General features: G+C 34.5%; 1 protein-coding gene across 1 annotated transcript; it reads left to right on the top strand.

Annotated features, from left to right (window-relative positions):
* LOC109334004 lies at window positions 352-1,798 on the top strand. The gene is made up of 2 exons (XM_019569579.1): window positions 352-412; window positions 1,362-1,798. The coding sequence occupies exons 1-2, from the start codon at window positions 352-354 to the stop codon at window positions 1,796-1,798; spliced, it is 498 nt and encodes a 165-aa protein (XP_019425124.1).

Genomic DNA, 19,118 nt, shown 5'->3' with positions numbered 1-19,118 from the left:
ATACATTAAACAGACCACAAATAAGTGAAATAATAGATAGGTTCAAAGAGCATAGCTCTCAAATGTTTTTCTAAGCTTATTTGTACATCAAATTCATATAAACTTTCTTTTTAGAAAAATAAAATAAACATTCCAGTTTTGAAACTGTAGGCCTCACAAATATAGTTTCCTAGGAGAAGGAAAAAAACTAAGACTATAGTAGAAAGTAGAAACTCTCACTTTCAACATTTTTCCAAAGCTTGACACCTCCAGCAACGATTCTACCTTTTCTTTCTCACATTTTAGTGTTTTGGTTTATAAATGGTGTCTAATTTGTGTCCCTTCATTCTTCTCTCGTGTCATCAGATAACAATGGAACTCTCCAATAGTTGGAGGCTCCAATCACAATCTGATCCAACAAGAGCAAAATATGGTATCATTAGAGTCCTATTTTTTTTCTTCCAATGAAATAAAATAAAATCATATTTCATTTTATTTTATCCTATTTTGATGAATCATTCAAGCAATGGAATGTACTATCATTTGATTTGCTTTATTCTATCCATTTCTACCAATCTAGCCACAAGGATCAATTATTCTGTGGCGTAGATCAAATTAGTTATCTTATGTAATAATTGTTTCTAATTAAGGTTCTTGTTTTAGAAATCTTTGTACAAATAAATCAAGTTTGAGAATCCAGATGACTCATTTGCCAAGCAAGCTAACATGTACAATAAAGTAGTAAATAGTAGGAATGACAAACAAAAAAGTGATTCTTTTTAACCTGTAAATACCACATCTTATTTCTTCTTTCCTCCAATAAAATATGCTATATCAATTGAATGAGTCGGGTTAGGTGTATCATAAAACCTAGCATAAGCAAAGCTTTTACATGTTGCCAACACACTATACAAACCTAAACATTGAAAAACCATATCACAACGGTACATATCTATTGTTCTATATCTTATCCTAAATTATATCCTGACCCAATAGTAATAAGAAAACAGTAATAATAATAAATATAAAAATTCTGTAATTGACATAATATATTTTATTAGTGTGGAATATGATTTAGGACATAAGATCTTTGTTCTTCGCAACTAAGCTTTGCATGCTTTCCAAGAAAGTGGTTCCTCATGTTCAACCTACTCTCAATTAGGTTTTGTAAAAGAATGCTAATGAGGTCCTCATGCTTTTGTTACCATGCATGTTGCATGTACAAGCATCCTTAACAGTTCCTAGCCTTTTGTCTTCTTATTTATTCACATAAGTCCCTATGATCTGCACCTATCAATTTTCTTAACAAACCTAGACTTCTCCTTTTTTTGCAATGGTTATCAAGTGTTTGTTTATGCTTTTTTTCCTTCTTGGATTTGCAGAATCACAATCTTCTATTCACCCCTTTAACCATACTGATTTACAAGCAGCAATAGGGGACATGAGATCAAAATCATACTATGGTTTTGCAATGCTTTTGCAAATGCTGAATGGAACATCAGTGGAACCAACTAGGGAGTTAACTTTTTTCATGCCAGATGATAGAGAATTATCATCTTCTGCCATTTCAGCTGATCAAATTGAAGAGTTCTTACTCAAACATGCTATTCCTATGCCTTTATATTACAATGACTTATCTCATTTTCCAACTGGTACTCTTGTTCCATCAGGGTTAAACTCCAAAATGATGAGGATTCATAACCGAGGGAGGGGTGATTTCTTTGTTAATAATGCTCAAATCGTTTCATCTAATGTTTGCTTGAGCTCTGAGATTAAATGCCATGGAATTGATGCAATAATTGAATATGAGAGTACTTGAGAATACATCATATTATGTAGAGGGATAATAGCATCCTTCATGTGCAAGAAACAGTGTTCCAATATTGGAAAGGACTACTGCAATGTCCTAACTCCTCATACATCTTTGAGTTGTTTCATATTTATATCACAGAAATAAAACTGTTACTATGTTTCAATTTGTTTATTCTGATTTCTTGGTCCTTATTTTATTTATGAGATTAATATATATATATATATATATATAAAGTTTTTATATCGTCATTGTGTTATTTGTTATTTATGCATATTAAGAATTAATAATTATTAATATATGAATGATAAATAAGGTATTAACGATGTAATAAAATCTAAAAATTTTAGTAGACAGACTAGTCTTTTGGTGCTATATTGTTAAAGTTGATGAAGGAGTTTGATTTGATAAGAAAAGGATTTGGATGCATAAAATGCATTATAATTTGGACTGCCATTTTTAATGAGTTAAAATCTTCATTCCTTTATAGAAGAACATGAAATTTTAATCAAACTAAAGGAAAAAAGTAATGGTAAAAAAAAAAGAAATTCAAATCTATGAACTATTAGTATGCATAGATAGTCAGTCACATGCTCATTTTCTAAGGAAATGCAATTTTTCTTATTAACAAAACCTTATTTATGTATAACAGAATTCAAGGATTTTCCATTTCTTGTATGCAAACTCATTTATTCTTTAACATGGAAATCTTGTTGCACTCCTATATGTCCTTTATTCTCTCTATTTTGAGTTTAAATTCCTACTCACTTTTGAGGACCTGAAATTGCAATTTTTGCACGAAACCCTAGGAAAAAAGGCTTGAATTTTCTCAGAGTTCAGAAGTTATAATAGGTTTATGATTTATAAATTTTTATTATTAAAAATAATTTAAAATCTAAATAATTAGTTTTATTGTGTTATGTGTAATTAATTCTAATGTAAACCATGAAATAGATGAGATCTATGGAATTGAAAAAATGTGGTTCTGTTATAATGAATGTTAAATGTAAAAATTAACACTTTAATTCTAAATACTAGCTTTATACATTCATATTTAGAAATTCGATAAATTATTGCATTAATCCTTTGATTTGAGTTTCCATGACATTTCAAGGACCTAAAAGGAGTAAAAATGAGCAAGAATTGATGTTTATTAGTCAAACATCGATGAAGGCCACAGTCAGCTAACATGTTGTCAGCCTAGAGTCGCGTCGAACGTAGTCGCGTTGAGCGCATGATACGCGCCAAGAGCAGCTTGTCCACATGAAGTATCAGGTTGGACGAAGAGGCTACGCTCAGCGCACTGCCCATAAGCCCAACGCCAGTGCAAAAATTCAGATTCATAAAAGGGGATCAAAAAAGCTGAAGGGGATCAATTTTTAGTTCCCATACTATCTTTAGGTAAAACTAAGATGTTTTCAATTTCTCGTAGTCCTTAGGCTAGTATAGGTTGGAAATGAGATGTAAAGGTAAGGAAGTGTGGTTGATGGAGTTGATGTATGCTCATAGAGGAGGTATCACTTCTCTTTGGATTGTAATTGTTTACATCCTTCTTATCGTTGTATGAAAATGTTTGACTAAGTTCCTCATTTGATGGGATTGATTGTAATATTCATTTAATGTGGCTTTTAGAATTGATTTACGTTAATGTGAAGTATTAATTTCAATGAATTATATTGTTGCGCTTAATGCTTATTTTGTGAATGACGATTCTCTAAATTTGATTTTCGAAATGAACTCATGGAGCGAGAAATTATAGTTCCATAGCCTAACACATGTAATTCATCTTTTTTGTATAATGCTAGACGTAGTTTTATGCTTAATTGTCACATGTGTGCTTATATTCATATGATGATTGGTAAAATTGTGGTTGTTTGCACTTAACTCAACTACACATGCATTGACTATTATAGGGGTCATAATTCTTAATCCTGCGTGTGAAGTTGTTAGATATAAAGCTTTATTGCGTAAGTTGCTAAATTGACTAAGACATTAACTATTATTGATTTTGAGGTCCATTATTGTATAAAAATAATTCTTGAATTATTCCAACATCTTTATTTCATAGCATTTTAAGTGTTTACAAATACAAACCACCCACAAACCTTTGAAAATAGTTTAGGATAATAATTTAATTATTAAAATACTATATTTAGTGAGTCTTTATGGATACAAAACTCCTTACTATATGATTGTTCGTGATACCATTTGGCCATTTCAATACCAATTTAATGACGGGCAATGAACCATTTAATATCGGTTCAATTGACACTTCCACAAATTCAAGAATTGTTTAAACCGAACTTTATATAAAATACATTTTCATTATTTCGTATAAAGTATGAGAGTAAAAAAAATATCATATTGACTATTTTCATATAAATTATTTTATTATTGCATCATTTTCATTTTACTAATTTTTTTAACCAAATTTACATATTTTGGTTTATCTAAACAAATATACAACATGAATTTTGTATTAAATTGGTGCTTGCTTAAGGGTAACATTAACTATATTTAGCAGTGTTCAGCTTCAGAAGACAGTTCACACCCGAACTGTCTCAAACTAAGATTTGCAAGATATATCAATGGGTCACAATTAATTGGAACTACTTAGGCTTGAAATGCCAGTTGGCACCAAAGAATAATGAAACTTCAACCACCATAAGTTACCAAAATTGTATATTATTTTTTACAACCCAGACAAATTTGATTCTTTCTATTTATATATTTATATGCTAGGACAAGTAAAAGCTAAAAAACGTGGTACCAAATTAATCAAACAAAAAAGGTGTTCCACGTGAGTTGATTAAGCTTTTGTTGCAGGAATAATTGAAGGCATAAAATTAATTCTTTGTTTTTTTGTCATTATCTTGGGGTATGTGGCTTAGGCTCAAATATTAGGTCTCAGCGTGACTTGACTCTAACGGGGAAAATAAGCAAAAAGTATCTGATTATTTGCATTGTTTCCACATTTGTGACGCACACAATTATGTCAATTACAATGCTTACATTAGTGTCTGTCTTTTTCAATGATGAGGGTTCTCCACTTTACCAATAATTCTAAATGAACGGCGAATCCCTAGAAAGGACCTTATCATTGGACCAAAAAGAAAGAAAATGAGCTCCTAATACTTTGCTCTTACATATATTACATAAGCAATTTCATTCTAATGGATGAAAGATCTTCTTCTAATACCAGAGAATAATATAATAGAAGTAAAAAAAATATTATAATACTTTTATTCTTTAGATATAAATCTAATGATATTTTTATTCTGATAAAATTAAAGAAACTTAAAAGCAACAACTTTCTTATGGAGAAATCGTTCTCCACTTTAATTATCTCAATATTAATTAGTTTTTTCACTCTAACTATCAAACCATTTTATAATTTCCATTTTTTATTAATGGTGGAACTCGAACTCACAACCTTCTACATTTCATTTCTTATCTTCACTATCAAACCACCTTGTGACTCTCTTCTCCGATTATTGTTTGGTGTTGCTTTTCCTATTTGTACAAAGAGATAAAGAATTCCTTAGTTGGCTGCGTTATTGGTTGCCACTTTTGAGAGGCAACTTGGCATTTAAATGCTTAAAGCTGATAGTGATATACAAAAACTTATATGGTTTTGGACCAATACTCTTAACCATATTTACATTATGGTTTAGAATAAACTTATTAAATTTTAAGTTATAAACTAATTACTAATGGTGGAAATATGATTGGAATAATGGTTATAGACCATATAATAATTTCTTGTGATATTCTCTTTTATTCATAAACTTCAGAAATTATTAATACGATTAATATCTGAATATTGACCAAAACATGGATGAGAAAATTTGCACTGAACTGCAATTACCTTCTTACTTTATAAATGATCTGTTGGATTCATTCGTCTTCCATGTCCACCATGTCTCAGCCAAGTGAGACACCATGTCTTGAACCAAAACCTTAAGGTATTAGTTTTATGGGTCTTTCCTTCTTATAAACTTTTTCATTCCTCCCCGCATATCCAATGTGGGACTTCACACTTGAATAAACCCAACAAAATTGTTTTTTTGCGATTATGAGTTAAGTTTTACACAAGAGAAAAGAAAATGGAAGATTTGACAATCATAAAATATACTTATGAGCTCTGAATCATTTTCATTCATTTTGTTTTCCTCCAAAACTGAAATCGTAAATGAAACATTATGCTATGTTTGAGAGTTATGAGGGAAATGAAATGAAATGGATGAAAGAGCTAGGAATAGGAAGGAAGGGAAGATGAAAGGAAGACAATCATCCCCTTGATTGAGAGTATGAACTTTAGATGGTGAAAGTAAACTAATGATAATGTTAAAATATTTTTTAATTTTCTCTTAAAAATGATAAATGAACAGTAGTATATAATTATATAATTTTACTAAAATTATTTATGTATTTTTATATTTTGTCTCCAGAAAAACTTCAAATTGAATAAACTATAAAAATAAATACATAAAGGTTTTAGGGTATGAGAAACCTCTAAAACATTCTCCTCCCTCCTTCATCCAACTTCCAAATAAATTGGAGACATTCTAAAGTCATCAATTTTCTTCATTTTCCTCCAAAATTACACTCCTAAACAAAGTCTTGTGGTTCCAATCTGACTAGCTCACATTATGCAAGAATTGATATTTAACAACACACATTCAACAACGTTTATGTATTGAAGACTGTTAAATGTAATGCAAAAGATAATTAACTGCGTTCATTGAAGAAAGTGTTGTTAAATGTGTTAGCTTTAACAACGCTTATTGAAGAAAACGCTCTTAAATGTCATATCTCATATATTTAACAACACTTCTTCTGTAAGCGTTGTTAAATGTGTTATCTTTAACAATGTTTATTGAAGTCAACATTGTTAAAGTTGTTATCTTTAAAAGCGTTTATTGAAACAAACGTTGTTAAAGATCATACATTCATATATTTAACAACACTTCTTCAGTGAGCACAATTAAAGATTATACATTCACATAAATGTTTGTTTTAGTGAGCGGAAATCTTTTTAAATTCAAAAACAAAATCTCACACACAATAATACACATATCACTCAGTTTATTATTTCTCTTACTTTTCTTCTTCTCCATGACTTACATTTTTTTCTCTTTTGTTTTTAGTTTCTCTCTTTAAGCAAATTATCGATTTTTTATTTTTCTCTTCAATCATAAGGTAAATCGTTATCTTATTTTAGAACACATAGTCTGAGTATAATGACAAATATAATTTCTCAATTGTTGCTAATTTTGTAATTTTTTTCATAACTTTTGCAATTTGTTTAGAGATACCATTTTTTAGTTGTATTTGCAGCTTGCATTGATCATTGAGGAACACATGAACATTTTGTAAGGACTTGCACATTGGAGAAGAAAGAATGAATAATTTGCTTAAGATCTCATTATCAGATGTTATTTTATAATATTGGAATCTGCTAAGGTTGAATGTAGTTGGAGTTGTTGGTGATTTAACAAATCTATTGTAAATGTGGTGGAGTTGGACATGTTTGTCATATGTTTGATAGAGATATTGTTTTATTTAGAAATTAGACATTTAACAACGCTTGCTTTAGTGAACGCTGTTAAATGTCTACTTCTACGATGCTTCAAAAAAGTTGTTGAATTCAACCTTATATAGTATTGCGCTCACGTAGAAAGTATCTCAAAAGCGATGTTAAATGACAAATTTAAACATTGTTGTTTTGCTATTATAAAAATGTTTGTCCTATCAAATTAAAACGTTATCTAAACTCACACGAGAATAACATCCAAAAAAAATTGTGCTCATTCTGATCTCCAACTAAGATGGCGAATACCTATTGTCCTATTCTAATAGCTGGAATTGTGATATCTACTAGTGAGTTAAAGGAAAATATGGTTAGGAATATAAAGTCTAGGTGCTTGACTGGGATGGGGAGAGTAATATCACAATAAAGTCTTTGTTTATTGGATTGTTTTACGGGGTCCTGCTACACTGAATTCCATGTCTAATTTAATTTTTAATATGAACTTCATCGAATAAAAAAATATGTTACTATTGTTCATTTGTTTGAGCGTTTATATTGATGAGATTTGTCCATTTATTTTTGATGATCACTTGATTTTTTTTTTCTATTGAAAAGATCCCTTATAGAGTCGCTGAGATACGTATTTAAATTGACAAATAGACAAAAATAAATTTCTATAACTCAAAATATGAAATCTTTAATACTGTCGTTGCTTGGCATACATTAGCACAGCCTTATATTAATTAACTATTATAGCAAAAATAAAAATAATTAGATATAATTAAAATAAAAAGAGTAATGATTCTCGTGACATGTTTATTTATTTTATTTTTGAGCCCAAATTCTTGGTACACCTCTTAGGGAGAGCATAATCCAGTTGCCAGCATTCCTGCATTTAGAGAGAGCTTCTTGGAATCTTGGCCTAACATAATGAGATAAAATGGTCATTTTAAAATTAAGACAACTATTGAAATTTTAATTATTTTTAATCAATAAACAATATAAACTTATAGTCTAAACAAAAAAAACTATATGAACTTGTAATTTTAACTGAGTTGCAATATAAGTAAAATAGTATTGTCCTGCTTGTCTGGCTTGGAGAAAATAAATTACAGTCACTGTCAGTTTCTGATTCACAAGCCTAGTCTTAAGAAAATAAGGAAACCTTAAAAGTCTAGAAAAAATAATGCCCAAGCCCCAAGTGGGTAAAGTCCATTCTACAAACACATGCTACATTGATTAATACCACTAGAATTTGAATGAAAACTTGAATTTACTTAACCAATCAACTCTATAATACTTATCCACCATTTGTAATACTATATTTTAAATAGCACATGATCTAAAGCCTAACTAAGTGTAAACGGCAACCCTACATGAGAGACTCTCATTTAGTATTGTTTAGAAAGAATATGTATACTCAATCTTATTCTATAAACTCAAGACTATTTTTAGGATTTAAACTCATCTAGCTCATGGTTATCATTAATAGGGGTGAGCATGAACCAGATTGAATGAGTTAAGGCTTGTCTCTTACTTGACTCTAAATGTTGGTCGGGTCATTTTTTTGAACTCAGACCGACCCTAAACCTGAAACTAACCCTATCCAAAATATCAATCAAATTAGCCTTTAAACCTGAACTCGACGTTGGACCCGATTAAATATAATATATACTCATTTTAGATAAAGTTTTATCAATATTATTTATTATTATGAATATGTAATTTGACATATAAAATGATATAGGTATACATATTATTAATCATATATATAATGAAAATAATTAGAGAATCAATGATACTTTCGACAAAAAATGTGTCATTATTCTATATACATTTGAATAAAGATACATACAAATATGATGAATGAGTGACTATATGATAGGTCTGGTCAGGTTAAGTTTGGTCTCTACCCAACCCTAAATATTTACTGAGTCTAATTTTTGAACTCGAATCCAGACCAATAAGACCTAACTCTATTCGAATCTAAATATGATCGGATCATACTGAATAAACAGATAAGGTCAGACCATACTCACCCTTTATCCATATGCAACAACCATTGTGTACTTTTTAAATTATGGATTTATCATGCATAATAATTCTAATATGACTTCGATGGATCTTCAAAGTTCAAACTTTTCCTAACGTCATCACGCGTAGCTGGGGACCACCTGTTTGTCACTTACAGTGAGAGACAATATATTTTAATGTGAGACAACCTAGTAGCAGTTATTACCTTATCTACTAAATAGAGTAAACACGTGATAATCACTATACCGAGTACATATTCAATGAGGGAATCAAAGAGGGTTCGTCATTATCTTTAACTCATGAACCTTGCTAATCTAATCAAAACTAGCAGTGGATACTTGAAGCCAATTTTCAAGTTATTCTATTATCGTGGATTAGAAGATCCACTTATTTCAAGAGTAAATTAAAATAATTTAATCCATCTTTTAGTTTCATTTTTTAAAATCTAATGATTTAGGTTTACTGACTAATTCAAATAATATGAATCATTAGATTTTCATAAAATGAATGACTAATATGTGTAATATGTTTTTTTTTTAACTTAATCATATGGATCATCCTCTCTCATATTATATTATATGATATTTAAGGTTTACATAATATTATATTTTACCCGTATTAAATGTACATCAAAACTATTATATTATTCATGTGGGTATGAAAACGTCTAATTCTTTGTTTTTTAAGGGAAAAAATCATACCTAAAATAAGTTTGTATCTAAGTTGAGAAAATAAAATTGTACTTCATTATTGAGCTATTTAATAAGTTGAAATCTTTATATAATAGATTAAATCAATTATAAGTTAATACAGGCTTAATCATTTTTTATAAAATAAGAATATATTCCATACTCAAGCTCTATATGTATTATCATCTCTAACGTAAAGTGATGACTTAGTTTAAAGTGGATTCGAGAATGTTAGATTGTCAACTTTTGTAGTGGAGCTGGGCCAATTAATTGTATGGAAGGTTGTATTAATTTTCAATAATGCCATGGGATGTGACTGAATGGCAATTAAATAATATGCACATGATTTTCAGATCAATTTTGTAGTCATTTGTATTGGTAGGGATCTATTCCTTCTGCATTCTAGAAGTAATCTTCAAAACCGGGTGCATCATGCTTCTATGACCTGATGATGGATTTCTTGTTAGGAGAATAAAATAATTAAGCCACTTCATGATATTAAGGTAGATGTAAGTAATTTTACTCATATAAATAATGAAGTTAGAGCAACCATAATATCAAACAATTTCTTTGTTATATTTGAGTTTCACATATTATTTTATAATTTATTATAACTCCTCATAAAATAAGAATAATATTTATTTTTTCTTACAATGATAAACATCATTCTTACTCTTATTTGGGTCTCACAACATCAAATTTTTTCTCACAACATCTACTTCTCTCTTATCTTTCCCTTGGTTAAGAACAACAAAAAATTGTTCTTATTTAAGAACAACTAAAAATCCAAAAATAAGAATGACACAATAGAAAATAGAGTAAGAATATTCTTATTCCGTTAAAAACAATTTTAAGAACAACCATTATAATTATTTTTATACATTATGATTTGAACATGTAATTTTGAGATCACGAGATAAACAATTTTATTATTTTATAGAAACTTACCCTATAATATAATTTATTATCAGGATAATGTGACTTATTTTTTTGAAAGTAGGATAACCATTGATTGACGAAGTAAAAAATTTACATTGAGATGTCTAAATTAGAGATAAAACATGTAAATTGTAACTTTTGTTATGAAGCGTTTTCACATTGCTCTATTAATTTGATTGAACTCCACTATAGTCCTCAATTTAAAAAACGTCGATCACATATTCACCCCCTACGCTAGCAGACCTTAGATGTATGTAATGGAAGTCCCACATGAACTGTTAAATGATGTCATTTTTATACTCTGAGAATTAAAAAGAAGTTTAACGATATGTTACCATCCACTTTTGCGGCACAAGGCCCATAGTTAATGAGGGGCAAAAAGCTTTCTACATATGAATAATTTTTATTCTTTTTAAATATGTTTTATTATTAATTATTATTACTCTATATATACATTTGTTGAATAATTTGTTATTCATAATAATCATTGTTTTAAGTTATCTTATTGTTGATATTTAATTGAAAGAATGATATGATTTGAGATGGGCAATGTATGAGATGGATTAAAGGCTCATTGAACAAATGGTTTCAAAAAATATATCGAAGAAAGTATATCACACGTTCTCACGATTTATCTTAGACTATGTTATTTGAAATTATTGTAAAAATAATATATAATTAAAAAATTTGATATACAATGAGCGCTCATATTTATTTTGTTCTCACAATTTGTTTTTTACTATCAATTTTGTTGAAAATTTCACATACAAACTATATATAGATTTTTGATAAATTTGGGGCCCAAAATTTTCCCACATCGACCATATAAAATGCCTGAACTAGACATGTACCGTATCCAAGGACTATAACATCATCTTCAAAAAAAATATCTCCTACAATTTCATGAGGTAGAAATCTACCTTTGGATGCTGTTATACTTTTTTTAAAAGACTATCGAGCAGTTTTGTTAAAATTGTACCACTTATCAAACCAGTCAGAATATTGGTATAATGGTACAATAGTTCAATCGTTGTTTCAATAATTAAATTATAATCCATATTCATAATATACTCAAAATTCACATAAACAAACAATTTTAAGTCTTAACAAATTTAAAGTCTAAATTACAAATATATCAATCCAAAAGTATCACTTAACAACCACAAAATATAAATAAATGACACAAGTTCACAACGCACTATACAAAACAAATAAATTTGGAGTTTTAACATTTAACACCAAAGAGTCAAAGTTGTCTCATATCGAGATTATATTTTTGCACCAAATCCTATCTTCAGATAGACAGTACTCCAAGATTACACAAATGTCACGAGATTACACACGAATGTTAGGAACCAAAAGTGTAACCTAAGTATGTCTTGGAAGCATGTCCTTTAAGTGTTGAAGAAGGGTTGGAAAGATGGGTCATGTTGTAATGAATTTCAAGTTTTTAAGTTTTTTTTTTAAAAAAGACGTGTATAAACCGGCTGGTTCACCAGTTTTGACCGGTTTTGATATTTGACTTGTTCAATATCTATGCCATATCAGTTAGGAGTCCGACTTGTCAGTTTTTCAGTTAAACTAGCCGGTACAGTTTTTACATCATTACTATGGAGTCTAAAATTGATGGCGTTTAACATTTCACATGTGACTTCTGTTACCTACTTCGTTCTAACATCTGTTAGTGTCAAGATGAAGATCCCAATAAGTAAAGGAATCAAAGGGTGATAGTCTACTAAAGAGAAAACTCAAATATTCATAATAATGAACATGTTATTTTCTTATAAAATTAGCCTACAAATCCTCCAACATATATATTAGATTATCTCATATTGAATTTTTTATATGAAAAATATAACTTCTTAATTTTTTAATAAATTTATTGTCTTTTGTCAATTACAAGACTTGACACATAAAGCCACAGGGACAACAAGTTTGATCATGTTTGGTATATAAATAATATTTTAACATTCCTAAGCATTTTACTTGTGAATTGTGATGGGAATGTTTTGTAGAAAATTTGGGGAAACCTGAAAAGAGTATGCATATCAATACCAAAAGAGTATATTTATCTTGTATTTTCCTTTATTATAAAAAGAATTAGTAGATATTGCAACTTTGCTTTACCATATTTTATCTCTTCTTTGAAGAATTTATGTTTCTATTTTACATATTATTCTTATTATATCTCTAAAGTTAAATATCGTTCTTTAATGTTAAAAGTAGATGATCGGGAGTTGAGGAGATGGTTACAAGTTGAAGAGAGATGGTTGAAAGAATATGTCCGGTGTAGTGTAGGAGAATGAGTAACTTGATTAGATGATCTTCTGGACCTGCCTGGGGAGGTACCTGAAAATGTTCTCCGACGATTAAGTCAGTAAAGTATTCTAGACAGAGGGGAGTAAATAAGAGAGAAATTAGAGCAATATATGTAGCAATAAATGAGAGAATGAGAATTAATTATACTTCCTGCATGATCTCTTTTATTATAGAGCTTAGAAAGTGCTGAGGTGACATATGGTCATTGGCCAGTATTTAACGGGTACAAAAGACGTACTTTGGTTGTCCTTACTTTGACATGCAGATCTGTTCTTGTCGATTTGTCGGGGGCAGGTGGAATGTGCAGGCGGCGTGGCAAGAGGCATGTTATCCGACATTGGAAGCGAGTCAGATGCGCATTAAATTGTGGGTCAGAGGTGTCAATGATGTGTCGAGAGCATTTATGGCTTCTTCTACACGCAAGTCAACCTGGAGGCGGGTAACGGGGACCGTGCGGGGCAACGAGTACTATGCTCGGGTCTGGTGGGTAATTGCCCGGTTATGACCAGGATGAAATAGTTGCCCCCAGTCTACTAGGTCGGTCAGGGACGACCGAGCTAGTGGACTAAGGCTGGTTGGAGATATACTGGTTATGGTCGGGCGTGGTTTAATTGTGTAAGGATAGGTTATGATGGCTATATGTTCCTAGGCTCACATGTGGGTGTTCAATCGTTGCGTTAGCGCGTTTCAGTTCTATCGTCTGGGTTTTTGTGCTACTGTTAGATTGTTCTCGAGTGCTCTTGGACGAGCGGATTTGCGTTTCGAATTGGGCGTCTATGTAGATCTGGGCTTGAGTCTTTCCTATAAATAGGGGTTCTTTCTTCCCATATTCTTCATTCTCTTCTTGCTGACCTTTCAACTATCTACTGAGTCCGGGCGCATCTTTTCTATCTAAAAGTCTTCTTTCCTCCAAGCTTTCTTAATCGGCAATTCCTCTTCCCTTCTTCATTTTTCTTTTAATTATGACCGACGAGGAATCTAGCTCCAATGATTTGGAGATCTTGCCTAGTCCCCCGTCGATCTTTATGTCCCCAGGTCATCGTCATCAAAGGCACCAGTCAACACGAGGGCGACCTCAACGGTTATCTTTATCCGCCCTCCTACGTGATGTGAGGTTGGGAGGTAATAGGAGCGAGGCTACCGTCCTGGACCGGTCAGCCTTTTGTAAGAAGTAGGGTCCGGTCTTGGATGGTATATTCAGCTTGGAGTCTGACACTTCTTCTGATGATAGGTTATCTATGAGGAAGAATTTCACCGAGCGTGCCGACCAATATACACTTCCACCAAAGATGATGGGTTCAGAATCTCCTTATTGGTGGGTTGACCGAGAGGTCATAGGGAGCCCTCCCTCCTATACAGCGGATAAGCAACCTCAGGTAGAGTTGATGGCCTACCCTACCGAGTGTATCACATGGCACAGTCCAACGAAGAAGGAGCATGTTTGTCATGACATTTTCCTGGAGTACAACGACCGCCATAGTTTCTATATGTACGAGTACTTCTGCCATCGTATTGGGGTGAAGGTTCCTTTCGACGAATGGTCAGCCCAGGTGTTGCAGCACCTTCAAGTGGCCCCTTCCCAAATTCATCCTAATTCATGGGGGTTCATCCGAGCTTTCAAGATTTTTTGCAAGGTCATGGAGCGTCCGTGCACGCTCCATCTTTTCTTCTGGATGTTCCGGGTGGGACACAGTTCCAATAAAGACGAGAGTGACACATGTCGGCGTGGGTAGACATCGCTTCAATCTGGAAATGGGCATGCTCTCTTTCGGGCCTTCGAGGGATCAGTCAAAGGGTGGAAATTCGGGTTCTTCTGGGTAAAGGTTGTAGGAGAACAATACTCGTGGGCATATGGGCTCGACGGGCAAACCTGATTCCCTTTCTCTTGGAACATGGGAATCCATCAGAAACCGGCCAAGTCCTTCAGTTTCTCATATGACCAGGTGAACCGGCGGGAAAAGGAGGTGGCAGATGAGATGCTGAATTGGGTCAAGGAGGGTTGGGTCGTCATCTACTATAAGTTGGTCCAAGGGGATCATACTTTTTAGGCTGAAGTTGGTGAGCATTTGGGTTTACGAATGTAGTGTGCATATATCATCTCATATTTTGTATTGTTTGTCCAGTTTTAACGTATTTTTCTCTTCTTTTCAACAACTGCTATGGGTGATCAATCCAACCGATCAGGTCTTTTGAGGAAGGCTGCCATGAAGAGGAAGAGTGTGAAGGTCACTAAAAAGGCGAGGTTTGACTTGCCCGTCCGTGCTGAATCTTCTCGCGGGGAGTCATCTGTGCCGATGATTTCTGTGCCTCCTTCTGAGCCCGAAGCGGTGGTCGTGCTTACTCTGGCTGATGTCCACCCGGTTGACCTTACCGGGGAAGAAGTTGTGCTTGAGGGGGACCTTGATCCTAGCTCGGAGGGACCTACTAGGGGGAAGACCCCTGGTAGTGGTAAAGGAAAGGTTGCCGCCATGTCTTCTTTCTTGTATCGGGTTCCTAAGGCTATGGAGACCGGGCTAGTCAACCCCGGGGTAGTGGAGAAGATGGATTCTCTGCCCATGTTAGACCTTTTGAGGAGGGTTCAGGAGACAGGGGTCTTGGCTGCTTTTATGGCCAAGTATCTTGAGGGTGACGGAGTGTTGGCTACCCGGGACGAGGAGGATGCTCTGGCCAAGCTCCAAGAGCAGCACTTGGGTGAGCTCCATGAGCTGGAGAAAAAGTACCTCGAGGCGCTGAAGGTCTAAGAGGAGCTGAACCTGACTGCTGGTGAACAGCTGTCAGCGATGACCTTCCAACTTCAAGAGGCTCGGGATGTTGTGCTGCAAGCTTAGGCCGACATGGCATCTGTCCAACGGGAAATCGGGGCCCTATGTGGCCGTCTTGACCGAGCTGAATGGGAGAAGCGTCATTTAGAGACGAAGTTGCAGCTGGCCGACGAGTTTGATGAGATGAACATGACTCAATTGAAGGCGTCTTATCAGGACTTGGAGGAAGATGTCGTTGTTGCGGTGAATGCAGGATGGGAGAAATGCATTTGCTCAAGTCCGGTTGGTTCTTCCAGATCACGACTAGTCTTGGACTCGTATTGACGCATCGTTCACTCCTGAGGGGTAGTTGGTTGTCGATGATGGTGAAGGCCCAGTAAAGCTTCCGGTCCCAGGTAGGACTTAATGGGGGAGGATTGCAGGTTAATGCATTGAAAGATTATAATGTTTTTAGTTATATATACTATCCACGCTTGTCCTATTTATATATTGATTTTGGTCGTCTATACTATCTGCTTAATGAACTTGAAACTGTTTAATAATTAACAAGGTTGGGTTGACCGGGCAACCAACTTAATGAACTTGAAACTGTAATAATTAACAAGGCTGGATTGACCGGGTAACCAACTTAATAAACTTGAAACTATTTAATAATTATCAAGGCTGGATTGACCAGGTAATCAACTTAATGAACTTGAAACTGTTTGATAATTAGCAAGACTAAATTGACCGGGTAATCAACTTAATGAACTTGAAACTATTTAATTAACAAGGCTGGGTTGACCGGGTAACCAACCTAATGGACTTGAAACTGTTTAACAATTACAAGGCTGGATTGACCGGGTAATCAACTTAATGAACTTGAAATCGTTTGATAATTAGCAAGACTAGATTGACCGGGTAACCAACTTAATGGAGTTGAAACTGGTTAATAATTACCAAGGCTGGATTGACTGGGTAATTAACTTAATGAACTTGAAACTGTTTAATTAATAAGGCTGGATTGACCGGGTAACCAACCTAATGGACTTGAAACTATTTAACAATTACCAAGGCTGGATTGACCGGGTAATCAACTTAATGAATCTAAAACCGTTGTTTCGATTCATATTTTTGTGGGGGATGGCGACCCAGAGGACTTGCAACCGCCATTGAAGGGAGGCCGACCCACGCCTCCGAGGGTATACTGATGGCGACCAAGAGGACTTGGTCTTGTCTTGGGTTTATGAATTTAACCGCCATCGAAGGGGGACTGGCCCACACCTCCGAGGGGTATACTGATGGCGACCCAAAGGACTTGGTTCTGTCTTGGGTTTATGAATTTAACCGCCATCGAAGGGGGACTGGCCCACGCCTCCGAGGGGTATACTGATGGCGACCCAGAGAACTTGGTCCTGTCTTGGGTTTATGAATTAAACTGCCATCGAAGGGGGCCGACCCATGCCTCCGAGGGGTATACTAATGGCGACCAAGAGGACTTGGTCCTGTCTTGGGTTTATGAATTTAACTGTCATTGAATGGGGACTGGCCCACGCCTCCGAGGGGTATACTGATGGCGACCTAGAGGACTTGCAAGGGACATCTAAACAATACCTCGTTATAATATAAGTTGGTTTGGGTTACATCATTTTGCCCAACCATATAAGGTCTGGCCAGATTTACATTTTTAAGCAAAAAACTGTTGTAGGTTTGCTGCATTCCAAGTGCGGGGGATTTCTTTCCCCGCTAGGTCTTCAAGCTTGTAGGCTACTTTGTCGGTCTTGTTGGTTATTGAGTATGGCCCTTCCCAATTGGGTGCCAATTTTCCCTTTGTCTTTTTGATGTCGGCCCTTCTGAGCACTAAGCTGCCTATTTCGAAGCCTTGTGATACCACTGTTCTGTCGTATTTTTTGGCGGTCTTCCTTTTGATGGCGGTCTCTCTAATTCTGGCACGTTCTCTCTTCTCCTTGATCCAGTCCAAGTTGTGTCTCAAGGTGGTCGAGTTGGTAGTTTCATCAAAATGTATTGTTCGCCATGTGGGTTCGCCGATTTCCACCAGGATCATAGCCTCGGACCCGTAAGTAAGGTTGAAAGGTGACTCCCCGATGGTGGAGTGAGGATTTGTATGGTAAGCCCATAAGACACAATGCAACTGTTCGGGCCATGCAACCTTGTTAGCCGCTTCTGCCTGACCATTTGTCTGAGGGTACTCTACTGAAGTGAAGTGTTGTTTGATGTGAAGACTGGATAGTAGTTCTCTGAACTTCTGATTAGAAAATTGGGTTCCGTTGTCAGTGACTGTTACAACGGGTATCCCAAACTGGGTTATGATATTCCTCCAAGTAAATTTTTGAATGTTGGCCGCCGTGATGTTGGATAAGGGTTCAACTTCAATCCACTTAGTGAAGTAGTCGACGACCACTATAAAAAATTTAAGTTGTCTGGTTACTGGTGGAAATGATCCTAAAATATCTATACCCCACCTGCAAAATGGCCATGGGTCATTGTCGTAGTCAGCTCTTCAGGAGGGGCTTTATGGAGGTCAGCAAACAATTGACAAGGCGTGCATTTTTTGGTGAATTCAGTGGCATCTCTGTCCATGGTCGGCCAATAATAACTGGCCTGAAGTATCTTCTTGGCGAGTGATGCTGCACCGAGGTGATGGCCGTAACTTCCTTCGTGGACTTTGTGGAGGACATATCGAGCCCTATTGGGGCCGAGGCATTTAAGCATAGGTAGAAAACCCCCAGTGATACACACAACCTTGTATTATGGTGAACTAGGAACAATACTTGAGGAATCTTTGTCGGTCCTTATGATGATTGGGCCAGTCCATTCGTCCGAGATCTGTGTTCGCTCGACGGCCATGACACTTGGCTGCAGGATTGTCTCTTGAACCATTGACCTGTTGTTTCCTAGGCTCTTCGTGCTTGCTAGTTTGGATAAATGTCAGCCCAAATATTATGCTCCCTTGGGACGTGTTAGATGGAGGTCATTTTGAATTTGCCTATCAATTCCTTAACTTTGGCTAGGTATTTTCCGAGCCACACGTCTTTTGTCTGATAGGCCCCTAT

The sequence above is a fragment of the Lupinus angustifolius genome, chromosome LG19 (genome assembly GCF_001865875.1).
Source record: "Lupinus angustifolius cultivar Tanjil chromosome LG19, LupAngTanjil_v1.0, whole genome shotgun sequence".
Lineage (NCBI taxonomy): Eukaryota > Viridiplantae > Streptophyta > Magnoliopsida > Fabales > Fabaceae > Lupinus > Lupinus angustifolius.
The sequence above is the reverse complement of the archived record's forward strand: the minus strand, read 5'-3'. Positions and strand labels throughout refer to the sequence as shown.

Coding starts and splice junctions, on each gene's coding strand:
- LOC109334004 (XM_019569579.1), top strand. CDS start 352: ATGGAACTCTCCAATAGTTGGAGGCTCCAATCACAATCTGATCCAACA. Junction 413..1,361: donor TCCAACAAGAGCAAAATATG/GTATCATTAGAG, acceptor TTGGATTTGCAG/AATCACAATCTTCTATTCAC.